The sequence below is a fragment of the Callorhinchus milii genome, unplaced genomic scaffold (assembly GCF_018977255.1).
Source record: "Callorhinchus milii isolate IMCB2004 unplaced genomic scaffold, IMCB_Cmil_1.0 Scaffold1, whole genome shotgun sequence".
In the NCBI taxonomy this organism is placed as follows: domain Eukaryota; kingdom Metazoa; phylum Chordata; class Chondrichthyes; order Chimaeriformes; family Callorhinchidae; genus Callorhinchus; species Callorhinchus milii.
The window spans coordinates 113,230,886-113,253,892 of NW_024704742.1; the positions used below are offsets into that span (position 1 = coordinate 113,230,886).

The 23,007-nt window shown below is 38.6% G+C and overlaps 1 protein-coding gene across 2 annotated transcripts in view; it reads left to right on the forward strand.

Moving 5' to 3' along the window:
• edil3b (EGF-like repeats and discoidin I-like domains 3b) overlaps positions 1 to 23,007 on the forward strand; it is a 125,732-nt gene that overhangs the window by 41,900 nt on the left and 60,825 nt on the right. For both annotated transcript variants that reach the window (XM_042334474.1, XM_042334476.1), the window contains exons 3-4: positions 4,738 to 4,767; positions 20,057 to 20,185. In XM_042334474.1, the coding sequence (XP_042190408.1) occupies positions 4,738 to 4,767; positions 20,057 to 20,185 (159 nt within the window). The remainder of the gene's footprint in view (positions 1 to 4,737; positions 4,768 to 20,056; positions 20,186 to 23,007) is intronic.

Here is a 23,007-nt window from a genome sequence, read left to right on the forward strand (position 1 = left end):
CCTGAGATCTTTGCCAAGAATTAAAGTCCCCTTTGACTGTCTGAAACTTAACTGAAGCTGCATACATCATCATTCAAATGTTCCCAACTGTTCCAGGAACATTAGAGGTTTCAATATTTTGAGCAGCTGAGACAGCATCTGGTCATGTGATTAATTACGTCAAATTGAAATGAAAACTCTATCTCCCATATTCTTAGTGAGAGAATCTGATGAGAAGCAAAACGTAGGTCATTGAACCCACTCATCTTTGTTGAGCATTAGCAGATTCACATCTGCCAGGAAGAAGACATTCTACATAGTTTAGGTGATATTGAGGCAAGAAGTTGGGCCATAAACTGAAGATTTATGTACTTCATGGTGAGACAGTGCTGTGATGAGTTGGTCGCACAGATTCCTGAGATTGGGTAATAGAGCTTCCTGTATCGTTTATTATTTGGTAGATTGATTTCTTGGTTAAGCCAACCAGCATTTTTGCAGAGTATTTTCATGGGGAAACAAAGGACCGACTTATTCCCTGCTCATCAATCCAACAGAACTTTGATTTCAAAATCTAGGCATCCACTAGACTTCATCTTATCACTGTTATTTTCCCTGAGATCACTGACAAGCTGACCACTGTTTGTTCCAGTTTTGAAAATGATTAAATAAGCTGGGCTGATCTAGTCATCTAGACATAATGGTAATTTACCTGCAAAACTATCTAATGGTGGTAAACCTTTTGCTTGCCTTTAGAAGAAGTGATGGGATAAACAATCACAAGTGTCCAAATTTCTGAAGCCTGGAAGAAACATCATCTCTAATAGGAATATGGAAACCCAGGAAAACAGGAGCCCATATAGTCATCAGGCCTGTTTCATCAGTTTATTAGATCTTGATATATCCTTTAAACATAACACCTCTTTATATCTCTATCTGTCTAACGCTATTAAACATCCAACTACGCTTCAAACCTTCATTTCAGTTCAGACCTTCATGATTTGCTGAATAAAGGTTTCTACCCTCTCTTTGAATCTATTTATTCAAGTGATTTCAAAACTTAATCCTTAAAAAATGATCATTGTCACTGATCACAACCCATTGATGTTGTGGATGAGTTCTCAATATTTCTTGGCTCACATTCAAGCTCTGTGTGATGATTTGAATTGAATGTATCCAATCAAGGCTTTGCTCCCCACAATGAAATGCTGATTCTTCCGTGTTTATCTCAAGAGCCTTTACTATGTTACTATGAAGGTCAATTAATCTATAAGAAAATCCTCTGTTGGTGTGTCAGGTAAATTTGTCCCAAAACAAAGTATAGCTTTGGTGGATGCTTAATAGAGAGATAGGCAGATATTTGGGTCATAGAGATATTAGATGGTATGGTGAAATGATAGAACATTGGGATTAAAAGATCTGCCAAGATCTCAAAAATAAACTGGTGAAACAGGCTCAATGGCTGAATGGTCTCCTACAGTTTCTGTTTTCTATGGAATTCCATTATGTTCATGTGGATGTGAAATTCTTTGCTTTCCTTCTTCAACCCCAGAAAGGTTGCATGACATTCTGATTCAGATAATGGAAACTGTGAAACTTTCCGATATGAAACACATTGTTAAATTTCATGGTCTAGTCTAGTTTGTTCTGATATTCTAATTTAATTAGTTGTACCATAATTGTTGACCTAGAATATAACCAAGGTCCATGTATAGATAGGACCTCCCCTACAATTGAGGCACCTGCCATTGAGTTTTGGCTTGAAGAGTTAGTCTCACAGGGTTGATGACATGACTACATTTCCCAGTCTTAATGATGAGCCAGGGTGGCTGGCCAAGCATCAACAATGGTTTAAACTAGTGCAGAGCTATTTGAATTTGTTAGGCAAGTTTCCTCTAAATTAATTAACCCAAGGGAAAACTTGCTTGCTAAACTTGCTTGTTTCTTTTTATTCTCATTATATTTTTAAAAAATAATTGACTACTTGCATTTATATGTTAAAATAAACATCTCAAAGAGCTTTACTAAATATAGATGATTAGAAATGTGAATCTTTTTATCCCGTGGAGAACCTATTATTTGCACTGATTGGGATTGCCCCATTGCAGATAGGCACACAAAATATAAATTACAGCACTGCTTAAGATGTTGTTCTATCGAGAGTTCTACTATCACTATAGTGCCACACCATGACTCCACTCTCTTCTCTGTAATTCTGCCTTTTTCTCTACATTTCTTTCTTTCTCATTCTGATCATAATCATAACATAATTTACCAAAGCACTGCATTGAGCAACACTTAGCTTGTAAGATTGCACTTTACAGGAGGTGAAGTTGCTTTTGAAATTGAAGTTCCTGTTTTGAAAAGTTTTTTTTATGTGATTGCTAAGAAATTCTGCTAAAAAAAAATCCTTAATAACTCTCTGCACATTTTGTGCAACTTCACACAGAACATGATTTTTTTTGACAGTTCCCACTTGGAGCACCATGTGGATAAATGAACTTGCAGATAATTTTCATGTGGATAAGTGATGTTACTGTAGAGACAAACAGGGCAGATCATCTGTGCTAGCAACCCACCAAAAACAGTAATGAGATGGAGTCAATTCTTGATTTGGGGTCAATTTGGATTTGGATCAGGGAAAGAATATAGACAGGATAATGAGGGGAAGACTCCATGTTTCTTTGACGTTGACATGTCAGAAATGTACCTGAATCACAAGCAGACTGAATTGAAAAACAAGGTAACCAGAGAACGGGATGAGCACTCGGAGATAAAGCATAACATTGTAAACAATATAGAATGTTATGTACATAAACTTGGCAACTACAATGGCTCTCAACATCACACAACCAACAAGTGAAATTAAAATGGAAGAGGAAAATGTAAAGAAAAGGAAAAAAGAGGGATAAATTAGTAAAGATAGGGAAAATATAAAATGGAAGACAGAGAGCTGGTTGCTACAGAGATGCAGCATATAGTCACAAAATGGATATTTTGGCTCAGTAATAGCACGCTCGAGTCAGAAAGTTGTGGTTTTGAACCACACACCAGGAATTGAAGCAATCTATCTTGGCACTACAATGCAGAACTGAGGCAGTGCTGTATTACTGGAGGTAACATTCATGGGGTGATAAGTTAAACTGGGACCTCTCCTGTTTATTCTTCTGGTTAACTCACCTAATCTCAATCAATGTTGACATGACTGTCATTTCAAAGTCTGGATTTAATTGTGCAGTTTGTTCTGCATTTCATTAACAATTTGTAAAAACTGGATCATGCTGCAACAAAGGCTATCCATTCTGATGATTTTAGTTCAGTGGAAAATACCTGAGGCTCGTTGCAGCATCTTACTGAATTAAACTGAATTTTTATTTTTATTAGCATGTCTGCTAGACTTAAACATGGTCAGAATATATTCATCTGTCATCATGTCAATCGCTGCTCTAGAATTGTGGTTAATGTTTAGCAAATGGTTTGTTCTGTTACCATCTTGCTTGTTCTCTGTTGCTTTGTTACCTAGAGAGGTCTGGAGAGTTACAAAAAAGACATGTGGTTCAGTTTGAATGCCCTAAAGAGCCATTTGTTTCCTCCTCTCTTTCCATCCCCACTAGTATGTAGAGAATAAAGTTGACAAGAAACCTAAAAATGTATGAAGCCCATCTCTCATCAATCCAATCATTATAATCCTGAAGTAATTCAAAAAGCTGGAATTGCTTTATGTAAAAATGTATGTATGCAGCTTAAAATCAAATGAATTTAACTGTGCGAGTTTGTTTATCTATATATATTATATATTTGCATAAATAATCAGGAAAAAGAATTGTAATGGAAATTTAGACTGTTTTTGTTTGAATTTATTTAATAAAGAAAACAGTTATTCATGGAGGAAAAGTGTTCAAATACCATAAAGGGAGATACAAAAAGATTACTGTGTGCCTCAGTGAACCAACCAAGCTTCTAGTCTCTTTCAAACAATAAAAATGGATAACAAGAGTATGTTGTCTCTTATAGTGGTCATTATAATGTGCGAAAGCTGAAAGTAATATGAACATGTATTCAGAAATGTATGGATTTTTATGTTTATGGCTTGCGAAACATTCTTTAAGTAATTGGAAATGGACTTGCAGCTATCAGTGCACACACATGCACTCTCTCGATGGTAAATATGAAATCACAGTTTTCTCCAAACGAGTGAAAGATCATAGCCTGTGCACCCTGGGGCTTTTGAATTGTCTCTGGAGCCATAGAAAGTTTGGAAATTTGCTTGTAGCACTGCTGCTTCTCAAATCATTAGAAATGAGTGAAGCGAGTTTAAAGATGTAAAATTCAACTTCATGTTATGATAATTTCATCTCAATAACTAAAAACAAACTTACTTGAAACCCAACATTTATAAGACTGCAATTCCTGTCACTTAGGTACTATTATTGAATAGCAGAGACACCATCCTGTGCTCTAAATAGTGGCAACCTTAGTGAATTTACTCTGAGAATATCAATGACTTAATTGGTTGAAAAGTTTAAACTAACATTGTACTTGTACTATGGAGGAAACTGAACATTACTGATTTGACAATTAAGATAACTGGGATTACAATATGTATTATGTTTACTTAAAACCACTTCACATTGGAGGCACCCAAAGATAATTGAGTGTTGCAGCCTCTCTGTGCATGAATACAGTACTAAAATTGACAGCTCTACAGTGTATTGATGTGTTTTCTAAACGTTTTAATGGCTCTCTATTTAATACCAGCAGCAGCGGATGGAGAAGAGTTCACTTCAGCAGGTGGGGTATTGCTGTCTGCTGAATGCACAGTGGTCCATCTCATTTCAGTATGCATGCTACTTGCTCCTAGTTCATCATGCATGAACCGTTCTGCTCAAGTGTTCATTAATTCATTGTTGATTGTTGCTAGTCAAGGCAGTCCAACTGATGAAGCAAGATATCCTCTCTAGGTATTAATGACAAGTGGTGCCAAGCCAGTTCTGAGCTGTCCAGTATACAGTAATGTATTTTGGAAGATGTAAGCTATTGCCCATTCACAAGCACAACAGATGAACCAGTTTTTTTTGAGGGGTGGGGGAACTAGCAATGCAAGTACTGTTAGATAAGCAAAACTCAGGACAAATGTTCAAAAGTTTTGCTTGAATTGTCATTCATTCAGGAATTGTTAAAGTAGTCACGTGTGTCTGCATGCTGCACGTGTTACTGTGGATGTGCATGTAACTGTATTTTGTTCTGATCTTGCCTCTTTCAAAAAAATAACTATTTTAAATATTCTGGTATGTGTCCACGTTGCTATGGTTACAATTTTGCACTGATTTGAAATCTGTTCAGGTTGATGAGATTGATGGTGAACCCTTTGGTAGAATCCAGCCCCAGAGGCAAGTTGCAGAGCACAATGGAGTCAGTCAGTTTCAGCTCTTCCCTCTTCCGTTTGTTGGCTTACCCCATATCCTTTGAGCCTTTGGTGTATTACACGGGTCTTTTGTGCAGGAAACTCTAGGAAATAGGCCCAACAATTCGTATATATGTTAGAAATCAAGTCCATGACTGCAGTGGCCTGATTTAACACAAAGCTGTACAGAACCGGATCACTTACCTGTGCCAAATTAGCTGATCTAAGCCGTAGGAACCGTAGGAGTACTGTAGGTGGGAGAAACAATCATAGATTCCAATTTGATCTATGTCTGGTGAACCCTATTGGAAAGTACATGAGTGTGGACATTGGGTCCTACTAGATCTGGGTTCAGCTGTGATGCGTTCCATACTACTATTCACTGGGCAGGTTCACAGATGAATAATGACCTCTTGGACATTGTGGGGAAGCTGACAGTGTGTATAGATCTGTTCTCAGCTAAGAGTGAGTGCACTCAGAACTGTGGGAAGAAAGCAAAAGTGCAAAAATATGTTTAGTGTGTTTGTTTGTGGAGTGTGTTTGTTTGTGGAGTGGTTAGAGCACTCACCTTGCAAGCGAGACACCTGGGTTCAATTCCAGGCAGAGCGAAACCTTGGGCAAGTTTCCTTACTCCACACGCTTAATAATAATCCCCCCAAAACAAAATAATAAAAAATTGGTTATTTTCAATCCACGACTGTTTATGGGACACTGCTGTGCACAATTGGCTGCTATGTTTCGCCTACAAATTTATAGTCAATTCACTTTACAGCATATTCTGTGAAGCGCTTTGAGACGTCTAGAAGATGTGAAATGTGCTATATCAAATGCAAGGATTATTATTATTATTATTATTGTTGTTCATGGAAAAAGTTTGAGAATTAGCAGCAAGCTTTTAACAGAACATTGAGATAATAGAGAAAAGCCTCTTTTCACTGATGCCTGCAAACTATTTAACATTCAGTGCAAATAAATTCAAATATATATTTTGTTTGCCCACAGTATTCAAGAGAAGATGGTTAATAGGGCTCTATTAGAGAACATTAAGTAACTAATATTGTGACTCATGAAATGATATGCTGGGGGATTTGATGTGATAGTCCGATGTAACAAATTAAATACTGTTTGATGGTATATCATTCATTCGAAAACATTTTCACTACACTTATACAATACAAAATTATATTTGTAAAGCACCTTTCACGTCTGGAGGATGTCCCGAGGTCCTGAACAGTCAGGGATTAGGACCCAACAACAACAAAATTACATTTATAAAGTGACTTTCATGTCGAGGAGGCAGGGTGGGGGGGGGGGGGGACAGGGAGGGTGGAAGGCAATGAGGGTAAGAGGGTGGCCAAAGGCACAGTCGAAGAGGAGGGTCTTAAGTTGTGCCTTGAAGGAGGCAAAATTGAGGCAAAGGGAATGTGGGATGGAATTCCAAAAGGATGGGGGTACATGGAGCAAGCCGGAGCCTGCTGAGTGGAGGGAGTGGACAGTTTGATAAGGTCGTAGAGGTAGGAGGGGCAAGGTGAGGGCGAGAATTTTGAACTCGATCCTCTGAGGGATGGGGAACCAGTGGTGTCGGATGAGGACACGGGCTGCAGAGTTCTGGATGATCTGCAGTTTGTGGAGGGAAGAGTTGGGAAGGCTGACAAGCAGGGCATTGGCATAGTTGAGCCTAGTTGTAATGAAGGCATGTATGAGGGTTTCGGCAGCCTGAGGGGTGAGGCAGTGGCGGAGTCGGGCAATGTTGCCGAGGTAGGGAAGGCAAAGCAGGTCATGACACCATGTGGGGTAGAAAGGACAGTTGAGGGTCAAACAAGACGCCTGGGTTCCTGACTGGCTTGGTGAGGTGGAGTGTACATCCATTGATGTTACCAGTGCCTGAGGTGTGGAGGGGCTGATACGAGCCAATCAGGAGAGCGTCGGTCTTGCTGACGTTCAACTGTAGAAAGTTAGCTCTCATCCAGGACTTGATGTCTGACAGGCTGTCTGTCCCATGATTGTGGATGATGTAACCAAGAGGAAGCATGTACAGGTTGAAGAGGAGAGGACCGAGGACAGAGCCCTGAGCAACACCGCATGAGACGGTGCGGTGACTGGTGAAGAAGCCCTTTGTGGAGACAAAATGGAGCTGGTGTGAGAGATAGGATCTGAACTATTCAAGGACAGAACCTTGAAGGTTCAGTTGAGAGTAGAGGCGGTGGAGTAGGATAGAGTGGTCCACAGTGTGAAAGGTTGAGGAGGACAAGGAGACAGAGGGAGTCCTGCTCACAGATGGACAGAATGTGATTTGTCACCTTGACCAGGGTTGTTTCCATGCTGTGGAGGAGTTCATAAAGGAAGTAGCAGGAGAGGAAGGAGTGAAGCTGGAGAGCAACAACTCTTTCAAGGACCTTGGAAAGGAAAGGGAGGTTGGAGATGGGATGGTAGTTAGTGAGCAGGGATGGGTCCAGGGAAGATTTTTTTTAGGATAGGGGTGATAGCTGTTTTTAGGGAGGTGGGAACGGTGCCAGTATTATTAATATAATAATAATATAATCATTATTATAATAATAATCCTTGCATTTGGTATAGTGCCTTATCACGTCGTTGAGATCTCTCAAAGTGCTTCAAAGAAAATACTGTAAGGTGAATTGACTGTATTTTGTGGGCAAAACAATACATTTTGATTACCTCCTCACAACCAGTCTCTCCACTTCCCTTTTGGCCATCACCTCCCCACTCCCTCTCCCTCCCCCCTGCCTCTCCTGTCTTTATCTCTGTTCAGGCTTCCGCTCAGTCTTTGCATTAAAGTGCTTTGAGACATTCACTCTGAAGGCTTTCGGTTTCCATTGTGCGTTGGAGGCTTGACATGTTTCGGATGCTATTGGGAAAGTAACAATTAAAGTCATGATAAATTCAATTTAATATGGCTATGCCGAGCTTTCCTAAAGTTAAGTGGCCTGCACATATGCCACGCAAAAGACATTAATAAGAATTGTCATGCGCGGACTGAATAATGGAGCAAAAGCAGTACAAAGGTAATCACAATGGAATTTTATTCGGTTGTGACTGACAACAATCATGGAAACGAGACAGAGGATGACTTTGAAGTTGGAGAAAATCTTGCTTATTTCAGGAAAACAATATTTAGGAAAACTAAGTGATCTGCCTTATATTGCCTGCAGATATCCAAGAGGGTTTATAATAATTCTTCTGTTGGAAAGCTAATAAATGTCATTTTATGTCAGCTGATATGTTAAATTGAGAAATTAATGGGGGATATCTATTATAAAACAGTTTCCAAATTAAGACTGAATTATAGTAATATATAAATACTAATATAAAAAATAAATATATTATTATTATTATATTATTATTATAACTGAATTTTTTTCCACAGTTCTGCATGATTTTAGTATTTAATGTAATGGTCGAAAGAATAAGACCATGAAGGATTCTGGGTCTCTATTAGTCTAGTTGTGTACTTAAAAGTGGGAGTAATTGTATTGGCAATTTTAGATAAACAATACAAAGTGGATAGTGAATGCTAATTCACAAAAATTCGATCTTCATTTACATAGCTGTAATTGGGACACTTCAGAAGTGTAATCCTATTACCCTCTTCAAATAAATGCTTTCTGCAAGATACAACAACAGAATACAGTATTCTACTTAGCTACCAAGATGCAAAATACACTAAATACTCTATAATAGTGAATAATGGTTTGTTGTACTGTATTTGTAACTTGATTAAAAAGAAGTAAATTTGTTTTAATGGGTTTCTCTCTCAGACCTACAATAACCAGAACAACACAAATCGGCAAAATTCAAAAATCATTTTCATTTAAAACGAATGGTGAACTGTTACATTTGTCAATAAAGCCTTGTGTAGAGAAAATGCATATTCATAGAAAATTGATTTCTGAATTTGGAAATGATTAATTTGTTAACAATTTTATAAATATTATTTTTAATAGCAAGAAACAAAAACTTGGATTTAAAATAATTTTTCATCTGCTGTTCATTTCCTCACTCCCTTCATCTCGTCAATAGCAGCCAAGCCTAACTGAGTTAGTGCCGTTTGGATCTCTCTTCCAAAACTTCTGAAAGGCTTTCTCACTTCATGCCTTCAAAACTCTCATAAAAACTAGGCTTCCTAACAACTGTGCTTTTGATCAAAATTCTTCATGCACCATGCTGAGTACCCTCTATTGTAATTCTTGAGCATTTGAGGCTTTCATTCTAAGTGAAAAGCAATTTACAACTGTAAATCATTGTTAAGAAGAATATAAAGATGCATGCCATAGTGAAATGCCATCACATTAAACCAGTAAATGCAGTCATTAACTGTAGTAGACAAAACCTTATTAGGCCTCAAATTTGACCAACTCTTCGACTTTGAGACTGCTCTGTCTTAACGTTTATGATTGTGAAGAACTGTGAAAAAATCTTAAATTAACTTAGTTTCTTTTGTGTCCACACAACAAAACTGCTCACAAACTGTCACTTGGGATCCAAGAGCATACAAAACATAAAAATTAACCCAAATGCTCTTGTGGGATTGGGCAAAAAGAAGTGATCTTTACTCTGGAAGTCTGACTCATTCGGTAACTAACTTTGGAGTGCTTGATGAAGATAGCGGGTGCTCACAATCAATAAAAATAATCCATTCCCCATCACCGATGTTCCAAATATTAAGCACAAAACTCACATAATAAAAATATACTGGGCGTGTAACTTGACCGTTGCATTTCTAGGCTTGAACCAACTGGTATGCAGGCAGTCACTAACTTCATATCCTGGCTAAACAAAACACACATTCTTAGACAGCCACAAGCATCTACAGTGGTTTACATCCAAATAGTATTTACTATGCAAACAGGAAATTGGATTTGTATGAAATTGACACCCATTTCATCCAGCAAGCTCCCAGACACGAAATTGGCACAAATCAAAGACAAGCTTTTTTAAAAAAAATTCATAAATGTACTGTGTTAATAGTGGCAAATAGAAACCTGCCTTCAAAAATTCTTTCCCTGTTCATCACGTTAAATTAAACGGAAAGTTCTTAATCTACTTCTGGCATAAATCATGACCATCTCACAGAGTGGGTTGATTTGTTCACTTCACCAGCTCAAATTCAACTTGCTGAGCTCAGATGATCCCACCTGATTTCAGGATAAACAGGGTAACAGTCATTAACTCAGGCTTTCAGCTTCAATTGGGCATGTTAATTCAGTTTCTTCATGCTGTCAGGATCAGTAACTCCTCCAAGTTAGAATCCCTTATCTGTGAATGCTAATTTTTTTGAGAAGCATACAAGATAATGGAGTCCTGGAGCTCAGTGGTTAGAGCACTTGCTTTGCAAGCGAGAGATCTGAGTTCAATTCCAGGCAGGGCGAAACCTTGGGCAAGTTTCCTTACTCCACATGCCTAATAATAATCCCTCCAAAACCAAAACCAATAATAAATTGGTCATTTTCAACCTACGACTGTTTGTGGGACATTGCTGTGCGCAATTGGCTGCTGCGTTCGCCCACAAATATACAGTCAATTCACTTTACAGTGTGTTCTGTGAAGCGCTTTGGTACGTCCTCCCGACGTGAAAAGCGCTATATCAAATGCAAGGATTATTATTATTATTATAATCCTGGCACCTTTTCCATCGGATAAACATCTCAAAGGTCTTCACTGGATATACTAAGAAGAACCGTGATTGTGTATTTTGTAGGCAAATCTGGTAACCGATTTGCACACAGTAGTGCCCCACAACCAGCCATGAAGTGAATAATCAGTTGTATTTGGGAGTTGTTGGCCAAGAGATCGGGAAAACTTCCTTCTTTTTTTGAATAGTGCCATGGGATTTTTAACATCCACCTGAACAGACAGATGGGATCTCAGTTTGACATCAACCAAAAGATGGCACCTCCAACAATGCTTTGGATTGTCATAGACTATGTGAGTGCAGTGTCCTGACATGGGGCTGCAACCCACAGCTTTCTGCCTTGCAGGTGAAAGTGCCAACAACAAATGAGCCAGGCTGACACTAATGTGGTAATTTAGACTTTGAACCAACTTTCACCTGACCGATTTGAAATTTCTCTTCCCCAACTCTTGCTTCATTGCTAATGTATTTTACTTACTCGGCAGAGTTAAAAAAAAAACAAAGGCTATTGAAGTTCAATTCTTAATTATTTAAGTGGTGTGATAGTGGCACCCGGTCTAAATTGTGGGTTGGGTTAATTTATGCAAATGTCATTGTACAGAGGAATTGCAGGGGACTTTAATTTCTAAGGTAAGAATCAATCAAAGAATCTTTACCTTGGATGTTAATTACATAATTCAGGGCACCTTTATGTATTTGCGCAGATTTAGTCCAAAACTCGTATTAGACTCCAGGAACTATTGGGGTCTGTTTTTGTAGATGAGTCTAGGCCACATCTCTTACATTTCATTTACCATTTGGGATTCAGTAAAGGAAAATAAATGTTTTAAGATAAGCGCAAAAGCCAGAATGTACTTGTGATTTTAAGCTGTTTGAGCTGATGATGGAATCCAACACCGTTGATTAAAGCTTGAGCTGTGATCTTCAAATTCTGGAGTTCTGTCTGACTTTATTTTAAACCTAGTTCAATTTAAAGGATTATGGTTGTGTTCAATCTCAGGTCCCTATAGGTGAAAATAAGTGTTATTAAAGTAGTATTTTAAAATAAGTTATATTTAATAAAATACTAGCTCCAGGTCGTTGTTGATAGAGAAATGTGTCCTGTATTGGTAATTGATAGCCTGTTTTCTCATTAGAAACTCTATATTTTGGTTCCAGAGGTATGGAACTGAAATTGTAAGGAGGTTTGAATTCAAACTCACTCAGTGCTTTAAATATACATGTGAATATGGAGAAAAGGGAAGAAAATCAACTGTGAGTGTGAAGCATCTATGTGTTTCTTGATGCCTTGGTTTGCTGCCATTCAATTTGAATGGGGGTCAGCAATGCAAAATGGCAGAGTGCTGTTCAGGCTGGTTTACTTGCTGCGTTCCACTAGTTGAAATGGCAAAGATGGACACAACACAAGTAAAGAATGAGGCAGAAAAAGTAGGAAGGCAATATAGGAATGAGATTGAGAAATGAAAGCAAGATAAGGAAGAAAAAATTCCATGTGAAAATAGAATAACATAAGGGTCATAGACCTGAAATGTTGACTCACTTTCCTTTCTCCATAGATGCTGCCTGACCTGCTGAGTGTTCCCAGCTCTCTCTGTTTTTGTGTAATAATAATAATCCTTGCATTTCATAGAGCGCTGTATCATATGGTCCAGGAATTCCCAAATGTTGTGGGTCAAGGCTCCTCCAGGACATAAGGTTGATGACCACCACTCACATATACCCCACACACACTCACACTAGGGCTGCTCAGGCTTCCTTCTCTCACAGCCTCCACAAAGGACAAAAGGTCTTACTGAAATACCTTGCACTGGAAGCATGAGAACACGCCTTTCTTATCTGATCATCGGACTGCGCTGGCTTCCACAGTCCAGCTGGGCTTCCATATCCTTGTGTCTCTCAGCTTTGCACCCCCCACTGGGAACCGCTGACATATTCGGCCGTCTCAAAGCTCTTCACAGGATATACAGTAAAGTAGAATATGTGTTTTGTGGGTGAAGTGGATAGAAATGAGAGAAGAGTGACTGCTCATTTTTCATGTCACCAGTGTGTCATATGTGGGGCATTCTGCAGACTCTGGCTATTACATTTGGAATTGCACTGATAGAATGGGGTGGAATTTCTCTTGAGGAACAAAGAAACAGGAGTGAGCAGTGAGACTGCTCTGCCAAATTATTAGTTTATGGGTGCTCTTTATCTTACCAATTCCATTTTCTTCCCTTTTCTCTGTGTCCCTGATCTCCTGTGTAGCAACTTTGACAGTGCAATACAAAAAGCATTGTTAGGCAATGAAAGAAACGCACTGTGACTTAAAACTGTTTTCTTTGCAGGGTAACTCATTTCTGCTATGCCGACTCACAAGTCCTCTGCTCTGATCAGAGATTACCTTGGCTCTGAGGGCACCGAGTTAATGTGGTGAACGTGAGAATTCACTGCAGAAAACAGTTTTCATTGAGGGGCACGTTTTCTGGTGGTGAGATTTCAGTGACTCGGCTGCTTTCCTGAGGAGAACTTTTTAAATGTCACTTTGTGCTTATAAATTGCGATATTTAGTGTCAATACCATCACAATAAATTGTATTTATATAGCTCTCTTTTTGAAGGATAGTGTCTTGGAATGCTGTATAGTGACAGGGCTGCATACCAAGCAAGGGAGAAAGGGGAGGGGGAGGTGACCATAAGCACGGTCAAAGAGCTGCGCCTTCAGTTGGGATTTAAAGATAGCTAAAGAGGGGGAGAAGCGGAAAGATTGATGCAGGGAGTTACAAAATTATGGGCATCGTGACTGAAGTCATGGCCATTGGTGTTGGTGCAGAGGAGGTCAGGTGTTGTGCATCATCCTTAGTTAGAAATTTCTTGCCCATATAAATTAGCCTGCAAAATAATGTTCTCTTGACGTGAAAGTCACAATATCAATTGCAAGGATTATTATTATAATTTGATTTGTAAAAGCTGCAAAATTGTACATAACTTACACGTCTGCATACTGTTGCAAATTCAGATCAAGCTCAGAGTAAAACATCATTCATCTTCATTCAGTATGCTGCATATAAATAGGTTTCTCCATCATCTTGACTTCATGGGAGGAAATCATGTCTCTCTTTAGTAATTTATTGCCATGCTATCCAGCTGACCCTACTCCACAAAGCTACATACATCCAATCGTCCTTTAACAGGTTGCATTTGGGTAGATGTAAGAAGATAAATCCCAAGAGAGGGCCATGCCCTATATTTTATGGAATCAGTCTCTGAAATTCAGTGGAGTGGAGTGTTAAAACATACTGTGGTTAAGTTAGATTCTAAAAGAGATAAACAATTTTAAAATAATAATAATAATCCTTGCATTTGATATAGCGCTTTTCACGTCTTCTAGACGTCTCAAAGCGCTTCACAGAATATACTGTAAAGTGAATTGGCTGTATATTTGAGGGAGAACGCGGCAGCCAATTGTGCACAGCAGTGTCCCACAAACAGTCGTGGATTGAAAATGACCAATTTATTATTGTTTGGTTTTGGAGGGATTATTATGCAATAGATTGTAGTGAATCGTAAAGACAACCACATTTTTTAAAAAAAGCAAAGAGGAACATTGAATTAAGACAGTTTGGAAGGTCTGAGTCATCAGAAAGAAAATGGACTTTGTGATCGAATCAGAAATGGTAAATCTTCTCTGACTAACCTCACAGACCTTATTTTTAAGTGGTGTCCAAATTGATGGTGGGAAGCATTATCATGTAGTGGTACCCAGACTTCCAAAAGGCACTGGACAAAATACCACATGACAAGCTCCTTTGCAAGCTGATGTCACTGAATATTAAGAGCAAGACATGGACAAGGATGTAAATTGGTTTAAGAGAATAATAATTCTTATATTTGTTATAGTGCCTTTCACTTCATGAGGATGTCTCAAAAGTTCTTCAGGATATATTGCAAAGGGTAATGATTGTGTTATTTTGTAGGTAAAAACAGCAGCTAATTTGCACACAGCAGTGTCCCACAAACAGTCATGAAGTCAATGACCAATTTAATCTGGGGAGTTATTGTCCAGGACACAGGGAAAAACTCTTTTTGAACACTGTCATGGGATCTTTAATATCCACTTGAAAAGGCAGAGGGGGCCTCAGTTTAATGTCTCATTCGATGGCCAGCACACTCCAGCACTGCAATGGAATGTCATCCTTGGCTGTGGATTCATAATCTCGATGTGGGGAACCCACAATCTTTTGACCCAGAGGTAAAAGTGCTACCAATTGAGTCAGACTAACCTACAAAGAAAGCAATGAGTAGATGTAAGTGGAGCTAGGTCAAAAAGGCAAGGAGGTGCTAAGCAGGCTGCTCAGGGTTTTATTATAATAATAATAATCTTTGCATTTGATATAGTGAGATGTCTCAAAGCACCACAGAATATACTGTAAAGTGAATTGACTGTATATTTTGTGGGCAAAATGCAGCAGGTAACTGGTAACCCACCTCCTCCTTGTATATGTTAATGACTTGGATCTGTAGACCCAATGTAACATAGCTAAATTGATAGATACAGTAGTATTGGCAGGAGTTCAGTATCTCCATGGATACATATTCCATTTCATCAAGCCAGTCAGGAACATGGTGTCTTGTTCAACCCTCAACTGTCCTTTCTCCTCCATGTCCATGCCACAACCCACTCTGCCTTCCCCCACCTCTGCAACATTGCCCGACTCCGCCACTGCCTCACCCCTCAAGCCTCTGAAACTCTCTTACATACATTCGTCACCTCAAAGCTCAACTATGGAAACTCCCTCCTTGTTGCCCTCCCCAACTCTTCCCTCCACAAGCTGCAGGTCTTCCAGAACTCTGCATCTCATGTCCTCTCCTGCACCAGACTCCGTGACCCCATCACCTCCACCCTCGCCCAGCTCCACTGGCTCCCCATCTCTCAGAGGATAGAATTCAAAATCCTCGTCCTCACTTTTAATGTCATCCACGGCCTTGCCCCCTCCTACCTCTTTGACCTGCTATCTTACTATCAACCTGTCCGCTCCTTCCGTTAAGCAGGCTCCAGCCTGCTCCGTATCTCCTGCCCGACCCGCCCTACCATCAGCGGCCTGCTTTCAGCCTCTCTGCCCCCACCCTTTGGAACTCCATCCCACAATCCCTTTGCCTTGCTCCCTCCCTTTCCCTCCTTTAGGCATGTCTCAAGATCCTCCTTTTTGACCATGCCTTTAGCCACGCTCGGGTCCTGATCCCCGACTGTTCAGCGCCTTGGGACATCCTCCTGGCCCGAAAGGCACTTTACAAATGTTGTTGTTGTTGAGTTATGAAATTAGAAGAAACAGAAAAGTTCCTACAAAGGATGCTTGATAGGGTATGATCATGGTCTAATGAATGGTAAATGAAGTTGAATGCAAATAAATGCTAGGTGCTAAATATAGGAAATTAGAATATGAACCAAATATCCTTCTTGGATATGATACAATTTGTTGAACAGGAAGCTGAAAGATACTTGACTGGTTGCTCACCATGTCAAAACAGTGTGAAGCAGCAATAAACAAGACAAGCAGGATGCTGAGCTTTATTGTTGACATAAGGAAGCAATCCAGACTCTAGAGCCAATGGAAAGGAGAGCAACAAGGGTGATCCCTACTGTTAGCGGAATGAGTGAGTATCAATGAACAGACCAGCAAAACTCTTCAGCCTTGAAAAGAGACTCCTCAGAAGAGACTTTTTCGGGGGTTTTAGATTTTAAATGGAATTGAGAAAGTAAACTCGGAGCAATATTTGCAGACATACCAGGGCAGAAGAACAAAAGGAGATAGGCTTAGGGTAGCAAAGACCTTTTCCGGACAGCGACCAGGAAATATATTTTTATCCAGTCGGTTATTAATGCGGAAAATAGGTTCCCAGGAAGGTTGGTCGAGGCCAGAACACTGGGTTAATTCAAGAAACAGCTTGAGGCTGTCATGGGAGAATGGTTCACAGGGAATTGCTGTTAGGTGTAGTGACTGTGTATTTGTTGGTTATTCAATATGTACATCAGATTTGAGTAACAGTAAAGAGTTGCCCAAAACAGAAATCTAATTTCCAAGAAATAAAGAGTATCTATAAATAATAGTAAATAATAATCCTTACATTTGGTCCAGTGCCTTTCACAGCAAGTGGAAGTCTCAAAAGACTTCACAGAATACATTGTAAAGTGGAGTGGCTTTTTTTTAGGTGAAACTGGGAATTATTCAGCCTGAAAGGATGTTAGTAAGATAGTATCAGTTCTCAAAATATCACTTCAACAAATCTTACTCATCATCTAATAAACCTGAACCTTCATGATTTCATTCAGTAATTTAATGGCTGGAAGTTTACATGTTATCAGTAATGGCGATCCCAGGAAAATGGCTTGTTCAGGACTTGAAATTATGGATTGAACTGATACTTGAAATGGACCTTCACACGATTAACTGGTTACTGTAGACCAAATATAAAGCAGAGACAGTGCCTTTCTCTCCTCTCATTGTGGCAGAAGTAGCAAACCTTGTTTATATCTTGTTTTCCATTTGAATCAGATGAAACGTCTTTCTTTGGATACAATGATGTTAAAGTTTTCTGACTTGAATGTAGCAGAAGCAGTCAACATATCTAATCTCTTTGCACTGAACATTCAATTTGCATTTTTAAAAACACTGGGTTTTCCAAGGAATAAGTTCCTAATAGTAGGTTTTTATTAAAGGGTCATATTCTGTGAATTGAATTTATCTGGAAGCTGTTGCCATTTAATTGTTTAAAATCTTCAACTTGTCACAAGAAGGGGTGTAAGGATAGGTTGTGAACCATCTAAAAAGGGGAAAAGGCAATTCACAAGATAAATAGGGAATGACGCTTAAGAGTTGTAACCGTAAAACTAGAGTTAAGCTGGTTACAAGGGAATCTAGAAAATAAAAGGACTGTGAGAATGTGGAATGCACTGCCCTAGAAGACCTTAGTTGAACAATCATTGAGATGGTTAGGAGATAGTTGGTACTTGGGAAATAGCTCTATGGAGGAAAGATTGGACCTGGGATTTGAAAGATAAAGAGCTGCTGTGAACTAATACAATAATGGAGCAAGAGTGATAAGCCACATTATTTGCCCCTGTTCCAAAGTTTATACAATAAAAGAATGAGGAAGTTCAAGCCTACAGAAGGTTGTGTTATATAACCATTCTAAATCAAGAGAATGCGGTGACTGAAACACATTGACAAAACGATGGTCACTCAAAACCGAATCCAGCTTCCTTTTTTAAGCAAATGAAGATGTGGTCGGACAGGTTTTAAATGCCTTTTTTTAAAAAAAACCTTTGATGTCTTAATCTAATGCTTGAAAAAGCCTGTAATGACTCTAAATTGTGCCAGTGGAGTAAAGTAACAGTTGTCTGAAGATTCTATACATGCTTTAGAATTTTTTTACACTTCCATCAAGGCTTATTTAGCTGATTCGGTCAAATTCTGCTGACCTTTAATCACTGCACTGGCTGGAGTCATAAGGAATTACTGCTTTTGTTCTGTTCTCCATGTGATAAATGACACTGTAAAATTGAGTGATACAGTGCTGTTCGTTTCTTTTAACTACTTTACCCACCAAGCTCCTTACTCCACAGATTTCTACATTGCCCCTAAGAGTTGAATATACTGATGGTAAACACAGTCCAACAGAGTAATTAGTTTTCCTTCTCAATAGTAGTTCAATTTGATCATTTTGTCAGTACATCATTTATTCCTTCCTCAAGGGTATAATAACGTTTTTCAAGGCTTAAAAGGAAATGAAGGACTTTATGAATCCATCAGCAATCTGTATTGAGAATGTACCTGTGAATGAGGAAATAGCTTTCTGAAAGCAGTAAAACAATGGCCGAATTAGTCCAACATTACTTTACTGATATAGTGTTGATTCTGTCGATGCAGCAGTGCTACTTCTGAGTCCTTCCAGGTTTAACTGAGTTTAATCCTTCCAGAGTTGGGGTAGAGTAGGAATTAGAAAATGAGTGGAAATAGTCATAACAAATTGAGCAGATTATTATTTTTACCCCAAAAAACATGAATCCAGTTAACTAAGATTAGTCAACCCTGGGATGAGCCTACTTTTAGCTCTAAATAAATCTGCTTAAATTGGTTCTGGGAGGATGGGGGGGATGCAGCATGTGATATTATGACCAATAATGTCTCTTGTCTTATTATCACCATTAATAATAATAGCGACAGTGATAATGATCACATTGACCAAAAACTTTACCAAAAGTCATCACTTGCCTCACCCACACTCTAAGGTAAATGATAACTAATGGCTGTGTTTCACTATATTTGGAGTCACCAGTTATAATATTACATGCAATTTCATATTGAGAAGTTGTCCCTACACGCTTAACAATATTTGCTTGGCACCCAAGCTCGTGATGGGAGCCAAGGGGGAAGGGAAGGGGAAAGGTGGCTGAAAGCGCATTCAAAGGTAGTTTGAAAGGTAGTTTTATGTTTTATGTGCAAGAAAGAACAAAATACTTTCTTCATTGTACAGAAGAACCCAGTTATATTGCCCTTCAATATGGTGCTGCTTGGCGTTTAGGGTATGTCCACTGTGGACAATGTAATACACAGGCTTCGGCCCTGACTAGGCGGCTTTTGTCATTAAAAATAGTCAACTACTGGGTTGTCAGGTGGCTGCTGATGTTGCTTCCTGCATGTTTTGTGGAGGAAGTGATGGCAGGTGCATTGCCTATGAATAGTGTGCAATAGCGCAATATGCAGGAAGTGATGTCAGGGACAGCAATTTTGTTACGCCTCTTATCCTCTTATATTGTGGCCACTGAGACACTGGACTCAGCTGACTACATCAATACAGGATTTCTCTTTGTTATTTGTGCTTTTCATGGTCAAACTTTGAACGGTTCAATGTGCAATTGCAGATTTTATATGAAAATGAGAATTGGTTTGCTAAAAATGTTGAAAAGCTTTAGAAAGCTAGAATAAATATGTTTGCTGCCGGCATCTATGCCTCAGTATTAATTGTCTGTTTTATTTTCATGTACAGGACCTTGTCAACCCAACCCATGTCACCATGGCGGGATGTGTGAAGTGAGTGACACCTACCGCGGTGACACATTCATTGGATACATCTGCAGATGTCCCGAAGGATTCAATGGAATTCATTGTCAGCACAGTAAGTTCAGCTCTGAAATCAATTTGTAGTTATCTGGGAAAGAAATACTGACATGATTAGGACTCCGACTGTATTATGAGTCAGATTTATTGGCCTCTGTAGAAATATGAATAGGCTGCAATATGTATGGGAGATTTGATGATCCTTACCAATCATTACCACCTGTATTATTATTAATAATAATATTTATATCTGATAAATAATAATATTCCTTTCATTTAGTATAAAGCCTTTCCCATCAGGATATAGTGTAATGTGAAATGACTGTGTTTTGTGGTTGAATACAACAGCTAATTGGTACATAGTAATATCACTCAACAATAATAATCCTTGCATTTGATATAGCGCCTTATCACTTTTTCACAGAAATACTGTAAAGTACTGTATAGTGAATTGACTGTATATTTTGTGGAGCGAAACGCAGGAGCCAATTACACACAACAGTGTCCCTCAAACAGTTGTAGATTGAGTGACCAAATTATTTTTTTTAAAGGAATTATTATCCCAGAAAAGTGATCCCATCAATCAACTAACAACTGGGATCCTACTTACTGCGAGGTAAACAGAGGCATGTAAAAACTTGTCCAAATGTTTCCCCCTGCCCGGGAATCAAACCAAGGTCCTCTCGCTTGTGAGGCGAGCGCTCTAACCACTGAGCTACAGGACTCCACAGTCACGAAGCGAATGACCAATTATTTTAGTTGTGCCTAGTAACACTAAAAATTGTGAAGTGCTTCACAGGATATACAGTAAAGTGTATTTTTGGGATGAATACTTATATATAAGAAAAAATGGTTGGATCTCATTATAAGGAAGGATGTGATTAAACAGCAAAGAAATGTAACAAAACGGTAGCAGCTGCAATGGAAAACTGTTTTTCAGATTAGCAAACAAGGTCCAACAGATGCTTCAGGGGTTTCACACAGTAAAACCCTCTTCATTATCACAAACATTCACTTATATTGGTTAGGGGGAGGGGTGAACCCTAGCACTTACAGTACTTACTTAACAAAATCCAAATGTGGATATAAACCTTTCTGCCTCCAGAATGGATGATATGCTGTCGTGTAGCATTTTTAGGCAGACATGGCAGTTAATTTGTGCATAGGAATGTCCCGAGTGACATTTTAAAGTGAATAATCAATTTATCGGGAGATTTTAGGTCAAGACATTCCATACTATTTTTGAATAGTGCCAAAGGATATTTAGCATCCACCTAAATAAGCAAACAGGGCATCAGTTTAACATCTCTTCTGAAGGACAGTACCTTCAGGTATTGTGATAGAGTGTCAGCCCCAGACTATGAGCTCAAAGCCCTGATATGAAGGATACAATCTTCTGACCCAAAGATGAGCATGCTACCAGCTTAGCAAGGGTGATATCTACTTTGTTGTACCTAACTTGTTTCTATGCAGTGTTGATTTACAAATTACAAATTAGGACAGATCTATTGAATGGTTACTTTTACATGGATGGGGATATATATTGTATGGGACATTTAGGAGGAAATACAAAGTCCATCGAAAAGTATCAATATTACTGCATGGATGCTATGAAAAGTAACTAGTTATAAGGAAACATTGCTTGTGCCAAGTATCAATTCTTAATACAGCATGTAACATGGTTCTGCATTGTATTTATACAGCATTTTCTTCTTGAAAGAAAATTAATCACAGAGAGAGAAACAAATGTAATATTGTACTCTTATATTTTCATCTGACAGAACAAGAATAATAATGGGGATATTCCAGACATATTCTAAAACTTTCACACAACCAATATCGGTGCTAATTTAAAAAATATTAATGGCTCTAAAAAGACCCAGAATTTCACAGTAAATTTCGCATAGATTAACAGTAAACGCCATTAATAGCTCAAACTGAATGGATTAACCATTACAAGAATATGTTATGTAATAAAAACTGTATTATGTGCTTACAATTTACCACATGTAATGAACAGTGCTGGCAATTCTTTAAAAAAGGTCATAAGTCTCTGTGCTCCAAACAACAACAAAATGATTGTAAGGGACATGTGATGAATTAATCATTTTATTCTGAGACGTTGAATATGTAGAATATCTAACCTGAGTCTACAATGTTCATAATTACTGACTTTTAGTCTGCTAGTCAATAAGAATAAGAATAGCAAATGTTAGTAGAATGGAATTGTGCACCATACTGTTTCGTTTCAGTCAGCAAAGTTTGCGCTACTGGACGCTGCTTATTTCTGATTAAATCATTTTCAAAGTGGCAATTTGCTGGAAACACCTTGAAAAACTTGGACCATTGACAGCATCACTGTTGTCAATTGCTTCAATCAGCACACGAATCATCATTAAGCTTTCAATTGTCAGTTTCTAAAGTCATATTTAGGAACATGTGATCAAAAGTTTTCTTCACTCTCTGATAAATGTTCAGGCTCTCTTGCAGCTAACACTCACACTGTAGGTTCCTTGCTTACTGTTTGTTTTTGTACATACAATCCAGAGTTTGTTTGTGGTAATTTGCTAAAGATTTATTTTTCTGGGTAGGGCGCTGTTTTGCTTCAGCTAAGCAGATTTCTAAGTGAATATTCCACAATTCAGATGGATTCCCTGATATAGGAACATTATTGCTACCTAACATATATCTGATGGCACTATCCATCTTTTTGGTATCATACATAAAGTTGATCATGATGTGCCTACAATCATACTACATGCACAATATCTACTGTCCTGAGAGATCCCTGAGAAACAAGATTATTTGACACTCACCAATAGTGGTCCCTGGGTGCCAATGTCCTGAGGTAGGTTAGAATGGATGATTTTACATTTATAG